This window comes from Mandrillus leucophaeus, unplaced genomic scaffold (assembly GCF_000951045.1).
Source record: "Mandrillus leucophaeus isolate KB7577 unplaced genomic scaffold, Mleu.le_1.0 Scaffold52, whole genome shotgun sequence".
Taxonomy (NCBI): Eukaryota; Metazoa; Chordata; class Mammalia; order Primates; family Cercopithecidae; genus Mandrillus; species Mandrillus leucophaeus.
Genome location: NW_012105586.1, coordinates 875,149 through 899,793, shown reverse-complemented (window position 1 = coordinate 899,793; position 24,645 = coordinate 875,149). Strand labels below are relative to the sequence as shown.

At 39.2% G+C, this 24,645-nt stretch overlaps 1 protein-coding gene across 1 annotated transcript in view; it reads left to right on the top strand.

The window, feature by feature from the left end:
• The window catches only part of LOC105551403 (PR domain zinc finger protein 2-like), a 36,055-nt gene extending 14,017 nt beyond the window's left edge, over positions 1-22,038 (top strand). The window contains exons 2-5 of the mRNA XM_011996628.1: positions 3,045-3,162; positions 6,887-6,990; positions 18,883-19,035; positions 22,018-22,038. Of these exons, the coding sequence (XP_011852018.1) occupies positions 3,045-3,162; positions 6,887-6,990; positions 18,883-19,035; positions 22,018-22,038 (396 nt within the window). The remainder of the gene's footprint in view (positions 1-3,044; positions 3,163-6,886; positions 6,991-18,882; positions 19,036-22,017) is intronic.
• Positions 22,039-24,645: the final 2,607 nt, after the last annotated feature.

Below are 24,645 nucleotides of genomic sequence, written 5' to 3'. Positions count from 1 at the left end.
TCTAAAAAAGGGTTCTTATATTGATCCAGAAGAATACCTACCTCAAATTCAAGAAATTCAGGCTCATGTGGAGAAGATACTTCCTGATAGATGACCCTGCTCTTTTATTTATTTCTATCCCTCCTTTTTAGAAAAAGCTTTAAGTTAGCTTACAAAGAGCCATGCACTCATTCAAGTATTTAAGTGACAACAAACATTTGAAATCTACTGCTAAGCTGGGGGAACACAACATTGAATAAGATAGACACCATCTGTCTTCACTGCAGTCTCACAGAGGAGGCACACAGTAAACACAGAGCTATACAAATAAGCATTTAAAACTGTGGTAAGAGCTATGAAGGAGAACCAAGCAAGAAAAGAGGGTGGTTCTATTTAGGAAGTCCAGCCTACTTTCTAGTAGACTGGACTATTTACTAGTAGACTGGACTATTCAGGAAGTCCAGTGTACTTTCTACTCCTCAAATCATTGATTTTCTAGAAATGTTCTAGACAGTTTGCAGCCATAGCCACGGCCATGGAGAGCCCAGTGGGGGTGTGGGCGGAAGGGAGGGAGGGCCCTGGGGCTGCCCAGTGTCTGGATTGTGCTGCTGTGAGCTGAGGTGCTCCTCTTGTAGTTCGGTCCTTTTGTAGTGTGAAGGATACGACAATAACAGAAAAAGCTTTCCTCTACTGGGTGTATGAGTCCAAAAGGAAAACCAATGGGTCTACTGGGACAAGATATGGAATAAAAGAGTAATTTAAAAGAAAAAAAAAGACAAAAATAATGGGTTGACTTAAAACAGATAAATGCCTAGGATTTTTTGGTATTTCTTTTTCCCATGGCCTCTCTGCTGAGGTCCTTTATGTTCTCGGGTGCTTCAGAAATTTTAATACACGTGATCTCCAACTTGAAGTTACACATTTCCTATGGGAATGACCATTCCTGCCTTAAGCACCATCTCCTGCTGACATTTCCATGGAAATCTGGAAGTTTTAGGGCAGAGGTTCTTAGATGATATTCCAGCAGAATCTTAAGTGAAAACTCCATGATGGTTAGGACTGACCATACGCACTCAGATCGGACAGATACGGGTTCAGATCCAGGCTTTGAGCCATTTAAGCAACGTCCGTAAGCTCTAATTCCCTGCTCTGTGTGGAGAGGGGGAGACACTGATAACACCTGTTTCTTGGGCTATTTGGAGTAAATTCTCCCCAGCACGTAAGACAGCACAGTGCCTTGAGCAAGGAAGTTCTCAGTAAATATGAAGTTGTCATTAGAATCACTGTGAAAGTGCCTGGAAGTATCCGTTTAGGTTAGCAGACACGGTGACTTTTGAAATCGGCTGTGCTTCTGGGGAGAATAAATGGTGCTGCGTGTTTGCCTAGGGTCCCAACTGAGACGGAAGAAGACGACCCCCTTTTACTTTACTAAATGGCCAGTACTGATAGGACATCACTCTGGCTAATATTTGTTAATGTCACTTACTTTATCAGTGTTAGGAAATAATCATTATGTAGCTTAGGATGCCAATGGCAACTACCAATGTAATACCTTTTCCCTCTTTGGAAATAAATTGTTCACATTTCCAAAAATCCAGCTTATAGATTAAGAATTTAAAAATGGGGACACTATATTTAGAAGTGAAAAATGTCTGTAGTTAATTTATTCACACTTTAGCTAATTGGAAGTACCAGTAAGACCATTTTCTGGGGCTAATTGGCTATCTTATGTTTTGAAAATGTTTCGGGGATATTGTTGGGACAAAGGTGTAAATCAAGCAGGAACAAAGCATTTATGTGTCTGAAATGTAGGCTCATTTGGCTCGGCTCTGCACGAGAGACGAACCTGTCTCTAGATGCCCTGTCTTGGGCTCTCCAGCTTGAAGCAGGCCAGAGAGTAGATGACCATGTTTGTGACTGTGAGATTTTTTTCTCTTAAAGTAGACTGTTGATAATTAATAAACCAAAAATTGAAATGCTGAGAGTATACCAGTTTGGATGATATTCTTCTCTTTGTACATATATTCTTGAGGACGACAAGAGCTTCATTGTTGTGGGAAAAATTGATCTTTTTTGTTTGGGGGTTTACTTTTGCTTATGTTGGTTCCTTTAAAAGTTCTGGAGAAATGTTTCCCTGTGCAGTGAAATGAAACACACTCAGACTACAAAGCCTATCATTCTTAGCAGTGCCGTGATACGCACATCAGTTAGACTGGATAAGCACATCAGCTCCGTAGGATATATGATGTACCGGTTACTAGACCCTTGGTGTTCCTTTGATTTGAAAGTTATCAAAAAATAACAGTCATATTCTACCAGTTGGCTCAAATCTCTCCCTTCCTTACATACGTACCTAATAGTAATCTTTTCTTAAGATTATGAATTCCAGCGTGAACTTTGAAAAGTAATTTTAAAAAATTCTCTGTTTCTTAGCAACTCGGTGATATCCTGGTGATTTTGCTGTTTAGTGACTTGGTGAACAGTGGTAAATTACTGTTTCCTGGAAAGGTGGCACTTGCAGTGAGGGACCACAATAAGTTGTCGTGTTCTGGAATGGAATATTCAGGCCCCATCCAGTTAGGGGTTGTTGTTGGAGGGCAACATGGATGGGGCAGGGTTGGAGGGCCCCAGTAGCCTTTGTGGTGTGTGCTGAAAGCATTCATTGAAGTGGGCAGTGTTGGTTTTTATTTTTTAAATGTGCTAAGGTACTGATGGTAGCCTTTGATTTAGAAGTAAGCTTATGCTATATTTTGCTGCCAGATTCTATTTGAGTTTAAAGCAGTATGGTGCCAGAGATTATCATGTTTTGCAAATGGCCACAGGTGGCTGGAACAAAATAGAGTAACACAGACATGCTTGAAGGCTGCAGTGGTTTCCTTTGGACAGTTACAAACAAGCATCAAAGCAGCTCCTCAAATGCTTGACATCATCGTTTTGGTCTGGCTTGCCAGCTTCAGGTTTCGATTACATTTTTGCATATTTGCTTATTGAACCAGAAAAAAAAACAACCCCACGATTTGGGTTTTCTTTCTTTTGCTATGATCCTTCTATTTCTTGACTTGCAGAACACTACTGAGCCTGCGGTGGCCACCGAGACCCTGGCTGAGGTACCCGAACATGTGCTGCGAGGACTTCCGGAGGAAGTGAGGCTTTTCCCTTCTGCTGTTGACAAGACCCGGATTGGTGAGTACTCCTCCTGTCCCGGAGCAAGTCAGGCAGTAAAGAGCAGGTGGCAGTGCGGCTTCCTGCAGGGGCATGTCAGGTAGGGAGCACACCATGAAAGCAGCGGATTTACCCTTGACTTAGAAGATTTTATGGTGTTGATGCATTTTCCAGTCAAGAATCCAGGTTGGACATGGGTTGTAAAAATAAAACTGGGAAAACACACACACACACACACACACACACACACACACACACACATCCCATCCTCCTTTACTTGCCCAAGTGTCCTCCTCCTATGAGTCTCATTGCTGAACCTCGCCCCACAGAATATGTTGTTCCCTTCTCTCTGATTTCACCATGATGAGCGTGATTGTGCCATTATATTCACTTCATTGTTTTGTAATTATTTTTACACTTGGCCCTGTTGTTTCTTTCCAGTACCAAATAAATTGTTCACATTTCCAAAAATCCAGCTTATAGATTAAGAATTTAAAAATGGGGACACTATATTTAGAAGTGAAAAATGTCTGTAGTTAATTTATTCACACTTTAGCTAATTGGAAGTACCAGTAAGACCATTTTCTGGGGCTAATTGGCTATCTTATGTTTTGAAAATGTTTCGGGGATATTGTTGGGACAAAGGTGTAAATCAAGCAGGAACAAAGCATTTATGTGTCTGAAATGTAGGCTCATTTGGCTCGGCTCTGCACGAGAGACGAACCTGTCTCTAGATGCCCTGTCTTGGGCTCTCCAGCTTGAAGCAGGCCAGAGAGTAGATGACCATGTTTGTGACTGTGAGATTTTTTTCTCTTAAAGTAGACTGTTGATAATTAATAAACCAAAAATTGAAATGCTGAGAGTATACCAGTTTGGATGATATTCTTCTCTTTGTACATATATTCTTGAGGACGACAAGAGCTTCATTGTTGTGGGAAAAATTGATCTTTTTTGTTTGGGGGTTTACTTTTGCTTATGTTGGTTCCTTTAAAAGTTCTGGAGAAATGTTTCCCTGTGCAGTGAAATGAAACACACTCAGACTACAAAGCCTATCATTCTTAGCAGTGCCGTGATACGCACATCAGTTAGACTGGATAAGCACATCAGCTCCGTAGGATATATGATGTACCGGTTACTAGACCCTTGGTGTTCCTTTGATTTGAAAGTTATCAAAAAATAACAGTCATATTCTACCAGTTGGCTCAAATCTCTCCCTTCCTTACATACGTACCTAATAGTAATCTTTTCTTAAGATTATGAATTCCAGCGTGAACTTTGAAAAGTAATTTTAAAAAATTCTCTGTTTCTTAGCAACTCGGTGATATCCTGGTGATTTTGCTGTTTAGTGACTTGGTGAACAGTGGTAAATTACTGTTTCCTGGAAAGGTGGCACTTGCAGTGAGGGACCACAATAAGTTGTCGTGTTCTGGAATGGAATATTCAGGCCCCATCCAGTTAGGGGTTGTTGTTGGAGGGCAACATGGATGGGGCAGGGTTGGAGGGCCCCAGTAGCCTTTGTGGTGTGTGCTGAAAGCATTCATTGAAGTGGGCAGTGTTGGTTTTTATTTTTTAAATGTGCTAAGGTACTGATGGTAGCCTTTGATTTAGAAGTAAGCTTATGCTATATTTTGCTGCCAGATTCTATTTGAGTTTAAAGCAGTATGGTGCCAGAGATTATCATGTTTTGCAAATGGCCACAGGTGGCTGGAACAAAATAGAGTAACACAGACATGCTTGAAGGCTGCAGTGGTTTCCTTTGGACAGTTACAAACAAGCATCAAAGCAGCTCCTCAAATGCTTGACATCATCGTTTTGGTCTGGCTTGCCAGCTTCAGGTTTCGATTACATTTTTGCATATTTGCTTATTGAACCAGAAAAAAAAACAACCCCACGATTTGGGTTTTCTTTCTTTTGCTATGATCCTTCTATTTCTTGACTTGCAGAACACTACTGAGCCTGCGGTGGCCACCGAGACCCTGGCTGAGGTACCCGAACATGTGCTGCGAGGACTTCCGGAGGAAGTGAGGCTTTTCCCTTCTGCTGTTGACAAGACCCGGATTGGTGAGTACTCCTCCTGTCCCGGAGCAAGTCAGGCAGTAAAGAGCAGGTGGCAGTGCGGCTTCCTGCAGGGGCATGTCAGGTAGGGAGCACACCATAAAAGCAGCGGATTTACCCTTGACTTAGAAGATTTTATGGTGTTGATGCATTTTCCAGTCAAGAATCCAGGTTGGACATGGGTTGTAAAAATAAAACTGGGAAAACACACACACACACACACACACACACACACACACACACACATCCCATCCTCCTTTACTTGCCCAAGTGTCCTCCTCCTATGAGTCTCATTGCTGAACCTCGCCCCACAGAATATGTTGTTCCCTTCTCTCTGATTTCACCATGATGAGCGTGATTGTGCCATTATATTCACTTCATTGTTTTGTAATTATTTTTACACTTGGCCCTGTTGTTTCTTGTGCCTTTATTTCTTATGTATCTTTGTGCCTCCAGTACCAGACACTTTGTGGACCCTCAGTAGATACTTGAATGAATGACATGCTGTGAGTGTATCTAAATTCTTCTGGCTGGGATTTCTCCTTGAACACAAACCAAGTTTGTGTGTGTTTGGTCTTTTTGTGGCCTAATCTTTAGACAGAAGGCTAAGGAAGTGAATTGTAAAACTTTAGTCAAAATACAGTCTTGGAATACATCATATTTATATCCCTGTTTCTTTTTTTTAGATGTACTTCCGATACTCCAATTTATATGTACACGTGTGTGAAAAAATTTTAACACAGGCTTTTAAAAATTCTCATTGGAAACTTATTCATTGAGCAGTTTGAATATATTGTTCAAATGAAAGTGGTTGATTTTATAGCTCAACTAATTGATTGTTAGTGTTGTTGTCAAATGCAGTTCATAGCAGACTTACAGAAAAGTGGGATTTGTACATCCTAGCAGGATAGGACCGGCCCAGCCTTTACCCCCCATTCCGTACATGAGGAAACTGAAGCCAAAAGGTGAGGGAACCGATCTGAGGTGCTGCTGTGTGCCAGTTTGTTGACTGCTGGGCCAGACTCCTGCCATTTCACTGCCTGCTTGCTCATTAAATCTCTTTCTGTTATGGTCAGTGCATAGTAAATAGAAATAACCCTGAGAATACTGTGGATGAACAGCTATTTTGGCTGTTAGAAACTGAAAAGTGAGCCGTTCCAGTAGCTAAGTTTTCAGGAAGCTTAGGCAGGAAAGCGTTTTCCACTTTAAGCAAATGAACTTCAAAAATATTTATTCATAAAACTATATTTCTAACCCTTTAAAAGAACAAGTCATGTTCATTAGGGACAATTTGAACTTTACAGACAAGCAGACAGAGGAGTTTAAAAATCAGTTGTAGTTTCACTCCATTCCAATATTTTTTCTCTTCAGTTGTTGTGACTCTTATTCAAGTATTTGTGATCCTACTGTATGGGTAGTGTTACATGTAAAACATTTAAAAATATATACAACATTTTTTTCTAATTATAAAACAATGTAGGTTCTTTATAGAACAGAAGAGTATAAAGAAGAAAAATAAAAATCCCCATTGAGGACTTGACTTAATTTAACTTGATCTCAGGCTATTTAACATTAGCTTGATTTAGGCAGTCTAGCCTTTTACCTATTTTGTGAAACTTAATTGATTTTAATGGTTTCAATCTTTAAAATAACCATGATACATTATAAAAATACTGATTTTATTTTCTAGGTGTCTGGGCCACTAAACCAATTTTAAAAGGCAAAAAATTTGGGCCATTTGTTGGTGATAAGAAAAAAAGATCTCAGGTTAAGAATAATGTATACATGTGGGAGGTAAGAAGTAATTCTGATTCTTTGTTTTTCAGAGTTTTATGAAATAATTATTCTGTTCTCTCAGAATTTGACATTTTAAAATTAAAACAATCATTTTAATGTGTTCTTTAAAATCAAGAATATTTTTATTAAAGAGAAAATGTGTTTCCCTGGATACAGACTGCTATTTATATATGCTTTTGTATTTTGAAACTGCTTGGCTGTCCTCAACAATAAATGTCAAATCCATGTTTTATATTGCCGTGTCCAAGGTGTTTTGCTTTGCAACTAAGACTTTGACTTCCTGTTCGATGGTTTGTCACTTCACAGGCTTCCAGATAAACCCCATAAAAGACACTATGGTGGCTGCAAAGAAAGCACTGTTAGGTTCTTCTCTATATTTTAGAAAGTAATTTCGGTGTTGCTAGGAGATTCAGAGTTGGATATATTTAGCATATGGCACATATATAGGGCTTGTAATTTTTCAGGAGTTTTTCATCTATTAATTTCATGTTTTCCGAGCAATCCTGGAAGACAGCAGGGCATCTGCACGCTCCTTTGAGAGGGGAAGCAGTCAGGAGACAGAGCTGAGCCTTCCTTCTCTGTGGGGCTCCACTCGAGAGGCCTGTAGATGCAGAACTAGAATGCATCTCTCCCTGCCTCACTGGGAGGCAGTTAAGGTTTTCATTGCATTGCCTGAGTTCAAATCCTACCTCTAGCTTCGTGACTTGGAGCAGGGTATATAACCTCTGGGCTAGAAAACCCTCAATTTAAAAAACAGAGATAAAAGATATCTCCTAGGATAGTTGTGAAGATCAAATTTGTCATTGTTGCTTTTGTTGTTCCCTGGGGTATTGCATAGGAATTCAGCATTTGTGATGAATTTAGTTCAAGTCAGTGCCCCCTGGAAGCCCCCTGAATTCTTAAAGGAGCTCCATGGTGTGACTCCTTTTCAAAACAAGTTAAGTTTTTGGCTGGTGAGGAAAAGCATTCCTATTAGATTGTCTGAAATTGAATCACATCTGTTTTTTACACATTAACATATAAAAGCCTAAAAATAAAATATGGCTAGGAAATGTGTGGACACTTTTCATCAAGAAGTTCTGTGGCATTTGTATGGTTGAGGTACGCTGCTATTTTTCTTCATGCTCTAAGCTGTTTCCCAACTCAAAAAATCCGACAGTTTCTCCCAATAATTTTGAGTTCTTTGTTTCTTATGAATTTGTTATAATGTATCTTCTGACTCTTAAAGGGGGGTGTCTTAGGAAATGAGGATTTACCACAAGAGTCATTGCATTCTGTTATTTCACCACTTTTGAGGTGTAAGAGTTCTGTGTTTGTAGAAAAGCTGCCTGGCCAAAAAATGTTAAGATAATGCCTGCGTGATTAAAAATGTCTTGAACACAAAATTATTCTCCCAAATAAACTGCATTTTTAATTTTAGATGTTTTCCAAGGGAAAGTAACAAATTTGCTCACCAGGTTTAGCACTACGTTTAGTGAGAATAATGTCAAGGAACCAGAAACTGCTTACTCTAGTGCTGTGTTTATAACGCTAATCTTGAACAAGTGCCATCAATATTAAACTTAAGTTAGTAGTACCTCTTTTATCCCATGTAACAACTTGATGTTGTTGGGCATATCGTATCATTTATTAATAGTCCTTTTTGTAAATTAAGCTTCATTTGCATTGAGATTCATACATAGTATGACTTGATAGTTGTTGAGAATTTGGAACCATGACTTATTAGAATTTCTTCTATAAACCTGTTAACATCCCATTGTTAATGTAAGCTACTTCTTATATACTGTACTACTAGAGTTTGCAAATCCTTGATAAGAGTCCTAGTTCTTACCATGGGTGGCTTTTGTCTTCCTGCAATTAAAAAAAAACTCATTCAAGTAGTTCTGACTACAAAGTATACATTTGCTATAGAAACCTGTAAGCCTTTTGCTCTGTTAAAATAAAAGTCAATAGATGTGACATACATGTGTAAGTTTGTATATGGCAAAGGAAGTATAAATTATAATGTAAATATTTCTTAGAAAGAACAAAATGAACATTGAGGTAAGACTTAGTAGTTTCCCATTAATTTATTCCAACTCTGCTCTTACCCTCAGACCTGCATCAGAATGCCTTGTATTAATGTAACAGGAATGGCTTATCATCAGAATCTCATCTTGGGTATTTGTTCTTCCATCAAATCCCCTAAGACCATCTTATCTTTTAGCAGCAGGGTCTTAGACCCCAGCCAGAATTCCATCTTAAAGCTAATCTAAGACAAAGTGTTAAATTGCTCTCCTTGAGCCCTTGATTATCTAACCCAGTCTTAAGTTCTCTAAGCTTTCACTGAAAACATTCTGTTAAATCAGAAATAACAGGAGAGGAACAGTAGAGTATCCTCAGGGTGAATGCACAAAATAGGTTCTCACAAGGAGAGCGCGTTCTTCCATGGGTTTCTGGCAGGGAGCCACCAGCTAGCTGGCGCTCGGGACTTGGTGTTTTCGTTCTCTTGACTCTCCCCATCCGCGCCGAGGAATCTGCCGTATTTTAAAACCACCTCTGATAAAAGCCTTTTAGATGTACTTTTATGGGACTCAAATTGCTTCTAATTAACAGAACTTTAGAATTGCTTGGATAAGAATTATTTTAGTAAGCTTTGTTTCTCTTTTTTTAAAATACACTTCATTTCTTTTTTTTTTTTGGTGCAGTTTTAGGTTCATGGCAAAATTGAGCAAACAGTACAGATAGTTCCCAAATACCCGCTGTCCCCACACATGTACTGCCTTCCCCACTATCAACCTCCTGCGGCAGAGTGGGGCCTTTGTCAGCCTATGAACCCGCATTGACACGTCGTTATTACCCAAAGTCCACAGTTTACATTAGCGGTCACTCTTTGTGTTATATGTTCTAATAAATCTTTTAAAATTTAAAATTAATACATGCTCACTGCAACATAATAGAAACAATACAGAAAAATATATATAAGAACATAAAAATCATTGAAACTCCTACCATCCAGGCGCAACCACTGTGAACATCTTCCTGAACGTTCTTTTAACTCCTTGCTTTGCTGCTTCTCTGTTTTCAGCCTCACATATACACTGGTACATTTACAACCCGTATGTAGAAATTTTTACAATTGAGATCAAACAGTACATGCAGTTTATAATGCTTTTTTTTCTTTCAGTATCTTGTGGACATATCTATGTGGACTACTTATTTACGTTATTGTTTCTTTCCCTCCCTCCCTCCCTTCCTTCCTTTTTTTTTTTTTGAGACAGGTTCTTGCTCTGTTGCCCAGGCTGAAATGCAGTGACATGTTCACAGCTCATCCTCTGCGTCCTGGGCTCAAGTGGTCTTCCTGCCTCAGCCTCCCGAATAGCTGGGACAGGCCTGTGCCACTATGCTCAGCTAATTTTTGTATTTTTGGTAGAGATGGGGTTTCACCATATTGCCCAGGCTGGTCTTGAACTCACGGGCTCATGGGTTCAAGCGATCTGCCCGTCTCAGCCTTCCAAAGTGCTGGATTACAGGTGCGAGCCACTGCACCTGGCTTATTTACATCATTATTCCTATGCCTACCCAGAATTTCATTGTATACCATTCATGATTTATTTAACCAAGCCTTATGTTGGACGTTTAAATTATTTTAATGTTTTTATGATTATAAATAATTCTTCAAAGTATAAAACTCACTGTATATAAATATGTGTTGACTTGTCTGTTTTCTTAAATTTCTAGAAGTATAAATGTTGTCAAAAAGTTATATACATTTTAACTTTTTATAAATTTTGCCAAACGTTTTCCCTCCAGAAGGATTGTACTATTAATTATTTATACAACCACCAAGGGTATATGTTTCTTGCCAGCCTTTTAAAATCCAGTATTGTTAATCTTTTTAATATTATATAGTTAAAAATATCAATTTTTATAGAGGAAGACCAGTGGTCACTGCTTCTATTAATATTTGCATTTTATTCATTCAGGCAACAAATTTTGAGGTCAGGAGGATAGAGGGAAGAAAGTAAAATTGCATGTCAGTTAAGATTGATAGAGAAATTGTCTCTGTATAATGAGAAGACTTTAATGTAATTTTTAAAAGATATGTAAACATTTTTTATCAGTCAGCGCTGCTATGATTAAATATTAACAGGTGAGTTTTATAGTCCTCACTATCTCAGTTCTTCTGATTTCAAATTATTTGTAAGTTAAAATTGCAAGCAAGAAGAAGAGAGAGAAGTCAGCCAGCTGATTCTGCAGAACCTTTTCTCAGAAAGTACTTTTCAGCTCTCAGTGCTGCTTTCTAGCAGTGGGAAAAGGTTTGGATCACTAAGGAAATCCAACCTGCCACCTGTTTATTTCAGCGCTGGAGCTAAGAATGGTTTTTACATTTTTAAATGGTTGGAAAAATAAAAACGTTTTGTGACATATGAAAATTATATGAAATTCAAATTTCAGTTCATGAGTAAAGTTTTATTGGAACACAGCTATGGTCATTCATCTAAATATTACGTACGGCTTCTTTTGCCCCATAATTGCAGAGTTGAGCAGTGGTGATGGAGACCAAATGGCCTGCAAAACTGCAGATATTTGTGTGTGGCCCTTTACAGAAAGTTTGCTCAGCCTTGGTCTTGATGTGTCGGGAAGAGTAGCAGTAGGAGTGAATGTGGTGATGTCTGGTTTCAGGTTTGCTGAGAAGCTGAGTGGTTAATAGCAGTGCATAGGTTTTGAACAAAGTAATTAAAGGTGGGATGGCTGTAGAATTGGTTGTCATAGAAACAGATGAGTCAATTACATTCCTCTTCTCTCAGGAACTGCAGGACAGATGAGGACATCGAAGTACAGAGAATTAAGTGATCTTTTTGAACAGGTTAACTTGTACTCAGATTGGCAGCTTGGTCTGGTGCAAAAAAAAAAATTCTCTTTGAGAGTTTGTTTATTCATTCATTTAACCCCTATTAAACTTTTAGCACGTACCAGGTACTGTCCTAAGTTCTTCAACACCATGCTGGGCATAAAATGTTTGTGGTGTTATAAACTACTGGTAATACCTCACGGAAATTTTTATTTGTGGAATAAAGGAATACTAGAAATGACCTAGATCTTTCCACAGGAGAGAAATCTGAGTTCTACGTGCCTTCATGAAGTTCCTAACAAATCTGTTAGGAACTTACTGTCATTTAAAAGTAGGAATAAATTTTAAAAAGATGATCTCACTTTGGTAAAAAAGTGTTTCAATGAAAGCCTTTTTAAAATAAAGGCCTTTTTAAAAATAATATTCTTAGAATATTAGTCCTGGAATCAGGCCAGGAGCCCGTTTCTTGGTTGATTATTCAGTCTTCTTCCTGTTAGCAAAGCCCAGAGACTTACACTTTTTTGTGTTGTGGGCCCTTTTGAGAATCTCCCCAGAAAACACACAAATGCACATATGTACACAAAATTTTGCATGTTACCTATAGGATTATATGGGATTCTTAAACATCTGTGGTTCATAGATAGAACTTCTGATTTAAGAGTGAAAATAAATTATTTGTCCAGTGGCTGTTCATTGGGTGCCTACTGTGAACCAGTTAACATTCATTGTGCATTTGTTGTCGGGAGATTTTCCAGAATATTTGTCTCCTTGTAGTATAAAATCTAGTCAGTCTAATTTTAAAAGAGAGGCTCTGTTAGTGCGGCTTCAAGGGCTTGAGAGGCCAAGCTATTTATTTTTTAAATTTGTGTTTTAGGATCTCTATAAAAGTCACTTGTGTATTGGGAAATGTGCTCTGACAAGTGTGCTTGTTGAAATAAAATGTGCTGTTACCTGCTAGATTCTCTTTTATTTTCCTTATTCTAGAATTTTCAGAACATTTTAGAATACAATGATGTATTAGAATAGTTCTTAAAATAAGTCTCAGATCTCCTACAGTCATCTGAGCAGTGAAGTAGTTGATACTGAAGACCCATTTTTGTCTGTGGTCACCAGGAAGTTAATTTTGTAGGATGTCAGTTTTACAATCTTCAGCAAACCCTTCAGGTGTCTAATTCTGTAACTGAAAAACAACTGAAATTTGAACATACCAAGAAGGTATAGTATTTTCTAGGTAGCAATGTCAATAAAATCCTTTATTTAAAAAAGGCTTTCATTGAAACACTTTTACCAAAGTGAGATTATCTTTTTTTTCTTTATTCCTACTTTTAAATGAGGGTAAGTTCCTACCAGATTTGTTTTACTACAAATTAGATAATGTATATGAAATTAGTTGATATAGACGTCTCTGGCTCAGTTAATGTTAGTTGAACCTGAACACCAAAGAAAAACACTTGGATTGGATGATGATGATTTTTTTTTTGTAGAGTTCTTTTAAAAATATAACCAAGAAGACCTTATTCCTTCTATCTACCTGGATGTTTGTACCCATTAAATGAGGTGATGAATATCCTTAAATACCCTAATTTGATTATTACACATGCTATGCATGTATCAGAATAACACATGTACTCCGTAAGTACAATTATTGCATATCAATGATTTTTTAAAATAGATGCTATAGATATTTTCCTCATTAACAAATATGAGTTGAAATAAAAAAAGATTACCAATTCAGTAATCTCTTAATTATTGCCTAGAATTGCTTTTTCCCCTACTGTTAGAGGATATGGGCTGTATTTTGAACCAAGAAAATGAGAATAATAATGGGAAAGGGTGTAGATTCCAGAACTGACATCCAAAAGTTCTCCGAGTCAAGGTTTACCGACGGGCACTCATTGGAGGTTAAATGTGAACCTCCTGCCTATCTTTTGGGAACAGACAGGGGAAGTGCAAAGCAGGGTGTAGATTATAACATTGGAAATTCAACAAGCTAGATCCCCAGAAAAATGAAAATGTGAAAAGGAGCCTCAGGAGGTGTGGACAAAGGCCGACTGAAATGGGAGCTCAGGTCTCCAAGAGAGATTCTGTCTCCATGTGTTAGAGCCCCAGGTTACGTGCAGTGGAAGGGAAATCCAGAGAACAGCCAGCAGAAATGGTTTTATTGCTGTAGACTCTAACTTTGGAGAGCTGGTTTGAGTGAAGATAAATTTTCTCTCAACATGGGAGTTGCTATAGTATGAGGAGGTTTCTTCATTGCCTTGTCCTAATTCCTGAGTGGTTTCTATCAAAATAAGCTGGTTACTGTAAGTTTTGATTGAGTGAGGTGCTTATAGGTGAACAGTTGAGGATTCCAATGATGGTATGTTTGCAATAGTTAAATCAGAAATTTTTTTTAATTTATAAATTTGAATTAATACATGTAATAGGTAGATGATAAGGAAGGCTATAAGTTATAACCCTCACTCCTATCCCCTGAGGGAACTAATAATTTGGTTTGTTCTTTGCAAACCTTTCTCTATATAGCATAAAATATTTAATTTTGAATGTGTATTTAAATTGGCACGTGTACTAAAATTTGAATTTAGATTATTTTATAGCTATTTTATAACTGGATTAAATTGAATGGAAATTGGGTGGTATGAAAATTACATTCTGCTTGACAAGAATTACTACTCAGTCTCTGTTAGGTGGTAGAGGCAGAAAGGAGGTAGGGCCTAACCAACTTGTGGGAGGTTAGGGATGGAAAGAAGGGTCTGGAAAGAGGGAAAATAGAAAGGCAAGCTGAGAACTCCTTGCCTGTCTGCATATCTGTTTTATTTTGGCATAGGAAGAAATGAGGGGATCAGGTTTGAATCCTGGCTGTGATTTTTAGTGACTTAATTGTCCTGTTGAAGTTACCAACCTTCCATAAGTTTGTTTACTTATAAAGGAGCTTAGTGATATTTCATAGTTATTTTATAAATTCTTTTTTTTTTTTTTTTTTTTGAGACGGAGCTTTTGCTCTTGTTGCCCAGGCTATAGTGCAATGGGGCGATCTCAGCTCACTGCAACCCCCGCCTCCTAGGTTCAAGCTATTGTCCTGCATCAGCCTCCTGCGTAGCTGGGATTACAGGTGCCTGTCACCATGCCCAGCTAATTTTTTGTATTTTTAGTAGAGACAGGATTTCACCATGTTGGCCAGGCTGGTCTCGAACTCTTGACCTCAGGTGGTCGACCCGCCTTGGCCTCCCAAAGTGCTGGGATTATAGGCAACATGCCAGGCCTATTTTATAAATTCTTAAAAGAGTTAGATAACATGTAAGTTATCTAGCCCACTGCTTGGTTTAGTGGTCCCTCTCTTTCTTCGTTCTTTTGAAGTAGGGAGTTTGAATTTGAAAGTTAACTTGTCAAAATTCATTTTTCATGGTACATAATTAGATACCTTTGCCTTTTTAAAAAGGACTGTTTTATAGACTAAATCAATAAAAAGATAATTGATTATAAGGTAGTATTTCTCTGGGATCAAGTCAGTTGAATATTTGTTGGCCCTTATAAAGATCTGGAAATTAGTTATTCATTGATAGTCAGAGGAAGCAAAATTATGTCACATTTTGGAGATAGGGTCGGTGTGTCAGTCACTGAAATTAATTTGATTGGAAACAAAGGTTTGACCAAGTAAGATGGGAATTGTATGAAAACACATTTTAATCTCAGTTTCTTAAACATAAGTTGAACTCTCAATAAAAATGTGAAAGCTATAAGATTTTTAGAAATATCTGTGGAGGAAGAGGAAGATGAGGAGGATTTTAGCTTAGCATTCAGCAGACCATTCAGACCTTTGGCTACCTTCATTCAAACTTAGGTTTTCATTCAGAAGACTAACTTGCTTTTCCCACCTTCCTCCCATTTTTACCATGTAGAATATACCAAATCAGTGGGGGAAAGATAGAAAATTAAAGAAAATAAAAATTACGGATTATCCCCCTTCTCAGAGAAAACCATTGCTGACATTTTAATGTATTTAGTTTCAGATTATTTTTCTTTTCATATTCATGTGTTCATATACTTAAAACAAAAATGACATACTTTAAAAATACTTTTTATAAATGCTTTTTAATTTATTTTTTATTTATTTATTTTTTTTGAGACAGAGTTTCACTCTGTCGCCCAGGCTGGAGTACAGTGGCGCGATCTCGGTTCACTGCAAGCTCCACCCCCCGGGTTCACGCCATTCTCCTGCCTCAGTCTCCCAAGTAGCTGGGACTACAGGTGCCTGCCACCACACCTGGCTAATTTTTTTGTATTTTTAGTAGAGACGGGGTTTCGCCGTGTTAGCCAGGATGGTCTCGATCTCCTGACCTCATAATCCACCTGTCTCGGCCTCCCAAAGTGCTGGGATTAAAGGCATGAGCCACCATGCCTGGCCTATAAATGCTTTATTCAATCAAATGTATTGTGAATGCCTTTATGCTGATAAATGTATTTCCACAACATCTGGTTATCTTTGCTCTCTTCTAATTACAGAAATAATGCATGTTTATTGGAAAAAGTTTTCAAGTATATCGGTATATCTAATAGGAAATAAATCTTGCCATATAATCTAATTAATCATTTGTACCACAGTACTTTTTAGTGTCTTAGGTTTCAGCTATATGGATGGACCATAATTTACTGAGTTAATTCCATATTGTTTTCCATTTAGCCATGAATTAGAAGCAATTTACACTAAACCACACTGCTGTGAACATTTTTGTATATACATCTGGGTACAGTTGTCCAATGATCTCATTAGAATGAATTCCTACAAGTGTATGTGCTGGTTAGTGTGTGTATATTTTAAAGATTTTTTTTTTTTTTTTTGGTCAGGTACTGCTAAATTCTTTCCAAAATCAATGTGTTTTCTGATCAGCAGTGTTTGGGGGAATATCTGTTTTTTTCCACACCCTTTCCTATCTTTAAGAAAAATTTTTTGTGTGTGCCCATTTACAAGGTTAAAACTGTTTTAACTTTCAAGTTATTTTTTATTAACTGAGTTTACTATTATGAGGTTTTGGCTACGTGTATTCGTTTGTGAATTACTTCTTGGCCTATTTCTAAAAATTGAAGTGTCATCTTTTTCTACAAAAACAACTATTCCGTTTTTGTACATCAGTCAGTATGACTTAGAAGATGCCTTAGTCTCCTCTGAAACAAAATGAGTTACGTATGAATAAAAAATTTACTCAACTGTAACACTTTGCTTTTTGCATATGGCTGTATTGACCTGAGAGCCAGGAAGTTCTGGCACAACCTGTATTTTTATCCTGAGGCAGGTAGATAGACTCCAGCTACCTTGTGAACTGTGTGGTTTTCTTGGCAACTCTCTCTGTGTTTGTCTCTGCAGTCTCATCAGTCTTGGTAGCTGTGCCAGTATTCGGGTGGGGAGTGAGTGGGACTCTGTCATCACTGCAGTAAATTAAAGTGAAACTTACTATCCCTGAGCCCAGGGGCAGCTGATATTGCAGATGGGGGAATAATGTCTGTGTAAGTTACTGTGTACAGATACTCTCCTTGGTGCCTATGGTGATTAAAGTAACTACAATGCACCTTGTAGCATGGTACCTGTTACACAGTAGATGCTCATTAGATGTTGGTAGTTCAGTTAACCAGGATGGTCAAGGAAGGCAGTGATAAATAGAAGACAAGCAGATCTGAGTTGAAGCCCTTCTTTATGACAGTTAAACAGGTGACTTTGGGAAAGCTATTTAACTTTTGAGCCTCAATTTTCACATGTTGAAAGGAGAGCTAATAAGCCTGCTACATAGGGTTAAATGAGATAATATGTCAGGCATGTAGCATTATGCCTGATGTTTGACTTTCCAGAGGAAGAAGGCAGTGTTAGGGCCCGGTAAGGTGGATGCTGCCGCTTGGCAATCACAGGCCTAGACACCCAGGCATGCCCAGAAGAGCAGCATCCTCACTATCAGTGGGCAGAGTGGGAGCTTTGTTCCAGAAGGAAAGGTGCAGTGAAGAGAGGTGATTAATGTGGGGAGGGGAGGGACGAAGGCATGAATGATGGGAATAATGAGGAAAAAATGGAAACATCTAGATTATATCCTTTCTTCCTAAAAATAAAGTAAAAGACTCATTTCTTTTGCCCAGCACGTCTGTCAGCCAGTTGATTCTGCAGTTCTGTTTCAGTGCCTACTCGAGTGTTTTGTAGACTGGTTTTGGGAAGATGTGTATATATATATATGCATGTATACACAAAATTAAAGTTAAAAATAGTTGCCAAATAGATGTTCTTTTAAAATGAAGGATGATAAATAAGTGCTGGAAGCCTCTGTGGGAGGAATTGGTGTGGGTGAGAAGGGAAGGCTTCTTGCAAGAGGAGATTTGATTTGACTCCTGAAAGGGGTTGAAGTTTTGGTCCTTTTCTTTTTGAAGGCCACTGATATTTCCCAGAGTCTGTTCCATTGCCCCTTCGTCCTTGCAGATGCTTTGGATGGAGTCTATTTTAAGGGTCAGCTGAGTTTGCAGAAGCATCATATCCTGTCACCCATGTGCCTGGTTCACAATGCGTGTTCACTCCTGAAGTCCCTGTCAACCCTGCCAGAAAGGGACCTGCTGAATTGTATAGCCTGGCGGGGCCAGGTGCCATACTCGATTAGCGGAGCAACCCAGAAAGCTTGGGATCTTTGTGCTGCTGAACACCACTGCAAGCTGTTTTCCTTTCTAAGTCACACTTTACGGAGCATAGTTGTCATTTGTCTCTGTGTACATATTTGTAAAGCATTTGGAGATACCAAGCATGTTAACTGTAGCTCTTTAAGAGTGTGTGTGTGTGTGTGTGTGGCGGGGGGTGGTGGGGCGGGTGGAAACAAGCCTAAGTAGAAAAATAGTGAGAATTACACTTTTGAATTCCAGTTTTCACCTTGAATTTGTCTTTTCTCTGTCGCTTGTTTTGTTTTTATGAAATGCTTTATATAGAGTACTTGCATATAATGAAAAAGAATTATCCTTAAAAGTTAAAAATGGAAACATTTTAAAGATACTCCTATTTTAACAAAAGTTTTTTATTTTTCTCCATTTTCAAGGTATATTACCCAAATTTGGGATGGATGTGCATTGATGCCACTGATCCAGAGAAGGGAAACTGGCTGCGATATGTGAATTGGGCTTGCTCAGGGGAAGAGCAAAATTTATTCCCACTGGAAATCAACAGAGCCATTTACTATAAAACTTTAAAGGTAACAGTGTTAGAATTAATTTACTGTTAGTTACACTGCTTATGTTTTCCTTTTTTTTTTTTTGAGACGGTCTCATTCTGTTGCCCAGGCTGGAGTGTAGGGGCTCCATCACAGCTCACTGCAGCCTAAGCCTCCCCAGGCTTGGGCGATCCTCAGACTTCAACCTCCTGAGTAGCCAGGACTATGGGCACATGCCACCACACCTGGCTAAGTTTTGAATTTTTTGTAAAGACAGAGCTTTACTATGTTATCCAGGCTGGTCTCAAACTGCTGGGCTCAGCGATCTACCTGCCTTAGCCTCCCAAAGTGCTGGGATTACCGGCACAAGCCACAATGCCTGGGCCTGCTTATGTTTTTCTAATGCTGTCCTTAGTTGTGACTGACAATGATTTTGCAGACCTGGAAAGGATTATATTTGGAAGTGCTTCATCCACACTCTCAAGATTCTGTGTTTTAATATATGGTTGCCGTGTGTGTCAGGGAACTAAAGCATGAAGATCGTGTTAAGTAATTACACAGTGCATCTTTAAAGATACTGATGAGTTAAGCATGTGGCAGCTGCTTCCCTCCTCCGATGACACAGAGGCATTGGGAACTGTCTGGCAGATTTATCCAACTGTAAGAAACTATCAGTAGGTATGGTGGGTCTGTGTTAACTGAATACACATTGTTAGTCTTTGATATTAATGCAGCCTTGGATTAGCTTTTCTTTTCCCTAAATTTTACTGAGAATAGAAATTGAACAGAACATGTTTCTTCCTTCTGCCAGATTTTTCCTTGGAGATATTAATTGTTGAAAAGAAGAAAGTCATGTTTTAGGATTGGTAATGAGGTTATGGAGCACATTCAGGGACATGAATATGAGGAAACGTGGAGTGTTGCTGCATTTCTTCGTGGAGCAAAGGCCGTGTCTCCCTCATTTTCATGGGTCACATTCTTTAAGAAGACAAATCCGGCCAGACTTGGTGGCTCACGCCTGTAATCCCAGCACTTTTGGGAGGCCCAAGTGGGCAGATTATGAGGTCAGGAGATCAAGACCATCCTGGCTAATACGGTGAAACCCCATCTCTACTAAAAACAAAAAATAAGCCAGGCATGGTGGCGGGCGCCTGTAGTCCCAGCTTCTCGGGAGGCTGAGGCAGGAGAAGGGCGTGAACCCGGGAGGCAGAGGTTGCAGTGAGCCGAGATCATGCCATTGCAGTCTAGCCTGGGCGACAGAGCAAGACTCCGTCTCAAAAAAGAAAAAAAAGAGACAGATCCTCACATTATACATGGAGATATTCTAAGGCAAAATTTCAAGCCTGTTAAGATGGATGGTTGTTGCTTTTTGCATTAGATAGGCAAAATTGCTATAAGGCAAATTTCTCTTTATTCACTTCCATTAAAAATGTCATACGTTGGAGAATAGTCTACGAGAAAAATGATCTCCATGGAGTTGAACACTTTTGATGAGCACATATTTCAAATTGTGGCCAGCTTTGCAGTGTGCTGTGTTTTGTTAGTGGAGTGGCAGTAGGCCTTCTGGAAGTTTAGTTAACCTGTAGCTGTTTAATTTTGCTGCATCTTTCCTGACATTGTTAACCAACTAGACTGACTTTTACCACGTTTATACCCAGGTCCTTGTGTCCAATCCCTGCAGATTTTTTGTTACACTTTCTTATTTAGGACTTTAAAAACCTGTTTTCAATTTTTATTCTGCTAGATCGTAGTAGCATGCTTTTCTAGTAGGTATTACTCTACGATTTTCTTATATTGGAGTTTGAAGTTGGATTCAAGAATGCATTCTGTTTCTCAAAAGTATTTAAAGTGAGAAATACATATGGTTGAATCAGTGAGGTAGAATCTTAGTGGAGATGAAATACTCACTAGGGGATGAATATGAGACAACAAGGTAATAGGAAGGAATTTTTCTTTTTTTTTTGACACGAGTGTCGCTGTGTCACCCAGGCTGGAGTGCAGTGGCATGATCTTGGCTCACTACAAGCTCTACCTCCTGGGTTCACGCCATTCCCCTGCCTCAGCCTCCCAAGTAGCTGGGACTACAGGCGCCCGCCACCACGCCCGGCTAATTTTTTGTATTTTTAGTAGAGATAGGGTTTCACCATGTTAGCCAGGATGTTCTCAATCTCCTGACCTCGTGATCCATCCGCCTTGGCCTCCCAAAGTGCTGGGATTACAGCCTTGAGCCACCGTACCCGGCAGGAAGGAAGTTTTGAAGGCATGCAAGCTCATGTAGATATTAGGACACTGCAATTCCTTCATTATACTTCAAGTTAAAATGTGTTCATCTCTGATGCAAATTCACAGAAACACTGAGAAGCAAGGTAGAATAGTGGTTGGGAGACTGAACTCTGAGGCCAGACTGCCTGTTTTAGATCTTCACTTGCAGTGACCCAAGGCAAGCAGGTGTGACCTGACTAGCTTTGTAACCTTAGCTAGGTCCCTCTTTGTGCCTCAATTCCCTCATTGTAAGATACCGGTAATTACGGTATTGACCTCATAGGGTTGTTGTGATGATTGCATGGGTGAATACAGATAGAGCTCCAGCACCTAGTAAGTGCTAATAAATGATTGCTGTTATTTTTCACAAGGTGGTATGGTGTCACGGTCAGGAGTGGGGACTCTGGAGCAGACTGTCTTGTGAGCAAATTTTGGCTTCTAGATATGTGACCATGCGAAGGATCTCTCTGTGTCTTAGTTTTCTCATCCATAAAATGGAGGTAATAATAAAACTGCTTCATAGTTTGTTGTGAAGGTTAAACAAGCCTATATATATATAAGGTTCTGTGAACAGTTCTTAGTTCAGTGTAAGTCCTCAAGTGTTAACTAGCTATACTAGTACTATTATTTTTACCTTTGTCCGAAATAACATAGTTCTGATTTTTGAAGACCTCCCCCAGTCTTGATCTTTGATATTTGCTCAAGTATGTACAAAGCCTCTCAGATTTTTTACTAGTGATTATCTTAACTCTATTCTTCTAGATTAAGTGTTCCGTGGGTTAGGTTTTCTAAAGAAATTACATGTGATGCTCTGTGGGCTCTGTATCTATCTTCTCAGCTTATTATTACACCCAGATAATTGGGAAATCTCAGCACTGGTTTTGTTTGTAATATGATTAAAAACAATTTAAAATTCCTGAAAGTTAGCTGTTAAGTCTGCTATCTATTCATTCCTTTGTTCGTTAGTTTGGTGAATATTTATTGAGAGTCTGCTGTGTACCAAGTTCTCTCCTATGGTAGTGAACAGGACAGACAAGGTTTCTGGTCTGGTGGATGTCCCGTGTTACAGGGGAAGAGGCAGATAGTAAGTAAATAAGAAAGTAATTTCCGGTAGCGATTAGTGTGTTAAGACAGTAAAATGTGATAAGAGACTAGCTAGGTAGGAGAAGGCTGCTTTGTCTCCAGTGAGTCAGGGAAGGCCTTCCTGAGGAAAGACGTTTGAACCCCACTCCTTGGATAGGAAGGAGCTGGCTACGCAAAGGTCTGCTGGAAGAGCAATCCAGGAAGAGGAGTGGTAGGAGCAAAGGCTTTGGAGTAAGTATAAGCTAATGGTTTTTTTTTTTTTTTTTGAGACGTAGTCATGCTCTGTCACCCAGGCTGGAGTACAGTGGCGCAATCTCGGCTCATTGCAACCTCCGCCTCCTGGGTTCAAGCGATTCTTCTGCCCCAGCCTCCTGAGTAGGTGGGACTACGGGCGTGTGCCACCACACCCAGCTAATTTTTGTATTTTCAGTAGAGACGGAGTTTCACCACATTGGTCAGGCTGGTCTCCAACTCCTGACCTCGTGATCTGCCCACCTTGGCCTCCCAAAGTGCTGGGACTACAGGCGTGAGCCACCGCTTTTGTTTTTTATTTTAAAGGAATAGAACGAAAGCCCATGTGGCTGGAGGGAGGAGGAGAGGAATCTTAGGAGATGAGGCTGGTGAGGTCCACAGGGATGTGTGAGTTTTTTTTTTTTTTTTGAGACGGAGTTTCTCTCTTGTTGCCCAGGCTGGAGTGCAATGGCACGATCTCAGCTCCCAGCAACCTCCGCTTCCTCAGCTCAAGCGATTCTCCTGCCTCAGCCTCCCAAGTAGTTGGGATTACAGGCATGCACCACCATGCCCGGCTAATTTTGTATTTTTTTAGTAGAGACAGGGTTTCTCCATGTTGGTCAGGCTGGTCTCGAACTCCCGACCTCAGGTGATCCGCCCGCCTCGGCCTCCCAAAGTGCTGGGATTACAGGCATGAGCCACCACGCCCGGCTATGGGTGAGTTTTAGGCTTAAGTGCTGTTCACCCATTGGAGAGTTGAGGCCGAGAGCTGACCGATGACTTTTTAAAAGACCGAGCTGGGGACTGGATTGTAGGTGGGTATGACTGGATGCACTTTGTGTTTTTGAGTGATTCTGGAATACTTCTCTAATTTTCTAATATTTCTGACACATTTTTCTATTATTCCTTATCCAGTATAAGGAATATTAGAACCCTTGCTTCTTCCCAATTTGTTTGGTAAACTTCCGTGTTTATTTATATATGCTGATGTTTAAACAAGAGAATATAGAGCAGATTCTTGGTTTTATACCTGTCTGAACCCAAAGAGAAAGTGGGAAGAGTTTAAAATCTTTGTTGTTGTTAATTTTTTCTTTAATATCAAAATATATTTAAAAAGAGGTTGTTTGGTCTTTTGACTTTATTTTTTTAATGTGGATTTATATTTCCATTGTTGAAGGGATTAATTTTTCTTTTCTTCTGAATTTGACTTAAAAATGCTAACCTGTACAGAAGAAGAAAAAAACACAATATAGTATGGAAGAAAACAAGCCTTGGTTTAAAAAAAAATTACTATTTTCCTCTTCATAGGGTCTATTGGTGTAGCTGTTTTAATATAAAGTTGCGAAGCATATATAGCTCCGTAATATAACCATTTCAAGTTACTAATAATTTTTGTGATGTTTTGTTTTCTACTACTTGTTTATTTTTATTTATTTATTTATTTATTTTTAAGATAGGGTCTCGCTCTGTCTCCTAGGCTGGAGTGCAGTGACACAATCTTGGCTTACGCAGCCTCCGCCTCCCAAGCTCAAGTGATCTCCCACTTCAGCCTCCCGAATCGCTGTGACTGCAGGCACACACCACCATGCCTGGCTAGTTTTTGTATTTTTAGTAGAGACAGAGTTTCGCCATGTTGCCCAGGCTGGTCTCAAACTCCTGTGCTCAAGCAGTTTGCCCACCGTGGCCTCCCAAAGTTCTGGAATTGCAGCCATGAGCCACTATGCCCACTAATAATTTTGAAGGCTGTTTAGCAGCTAACAAATATGTTCCTCTTGATCTAACACTTCACCAGTGCTAGAAATTTTATATTTGATTTGTGATACAGATTCTGGTATGTTTTTACTTTGTGTGTTTTGCAGCAACAAGAATATCTTAGGACATGAGTGCCCTCCCAAGTAGAGTTTATGAGCGCCCTCACCAAGTTGCTAGTTCAGTTATCACTTCACTGACAACTGCAGTGGAGTGAACAGGGAAACTTAAGTTCTTATTCTTAGAGGTATCTTGAAAATGTCTGGTGGTATCTTCTAGCCAGTTCTCTGGTTATGTCATTTCAGTGGGGAATTAATGGGGAGTGCG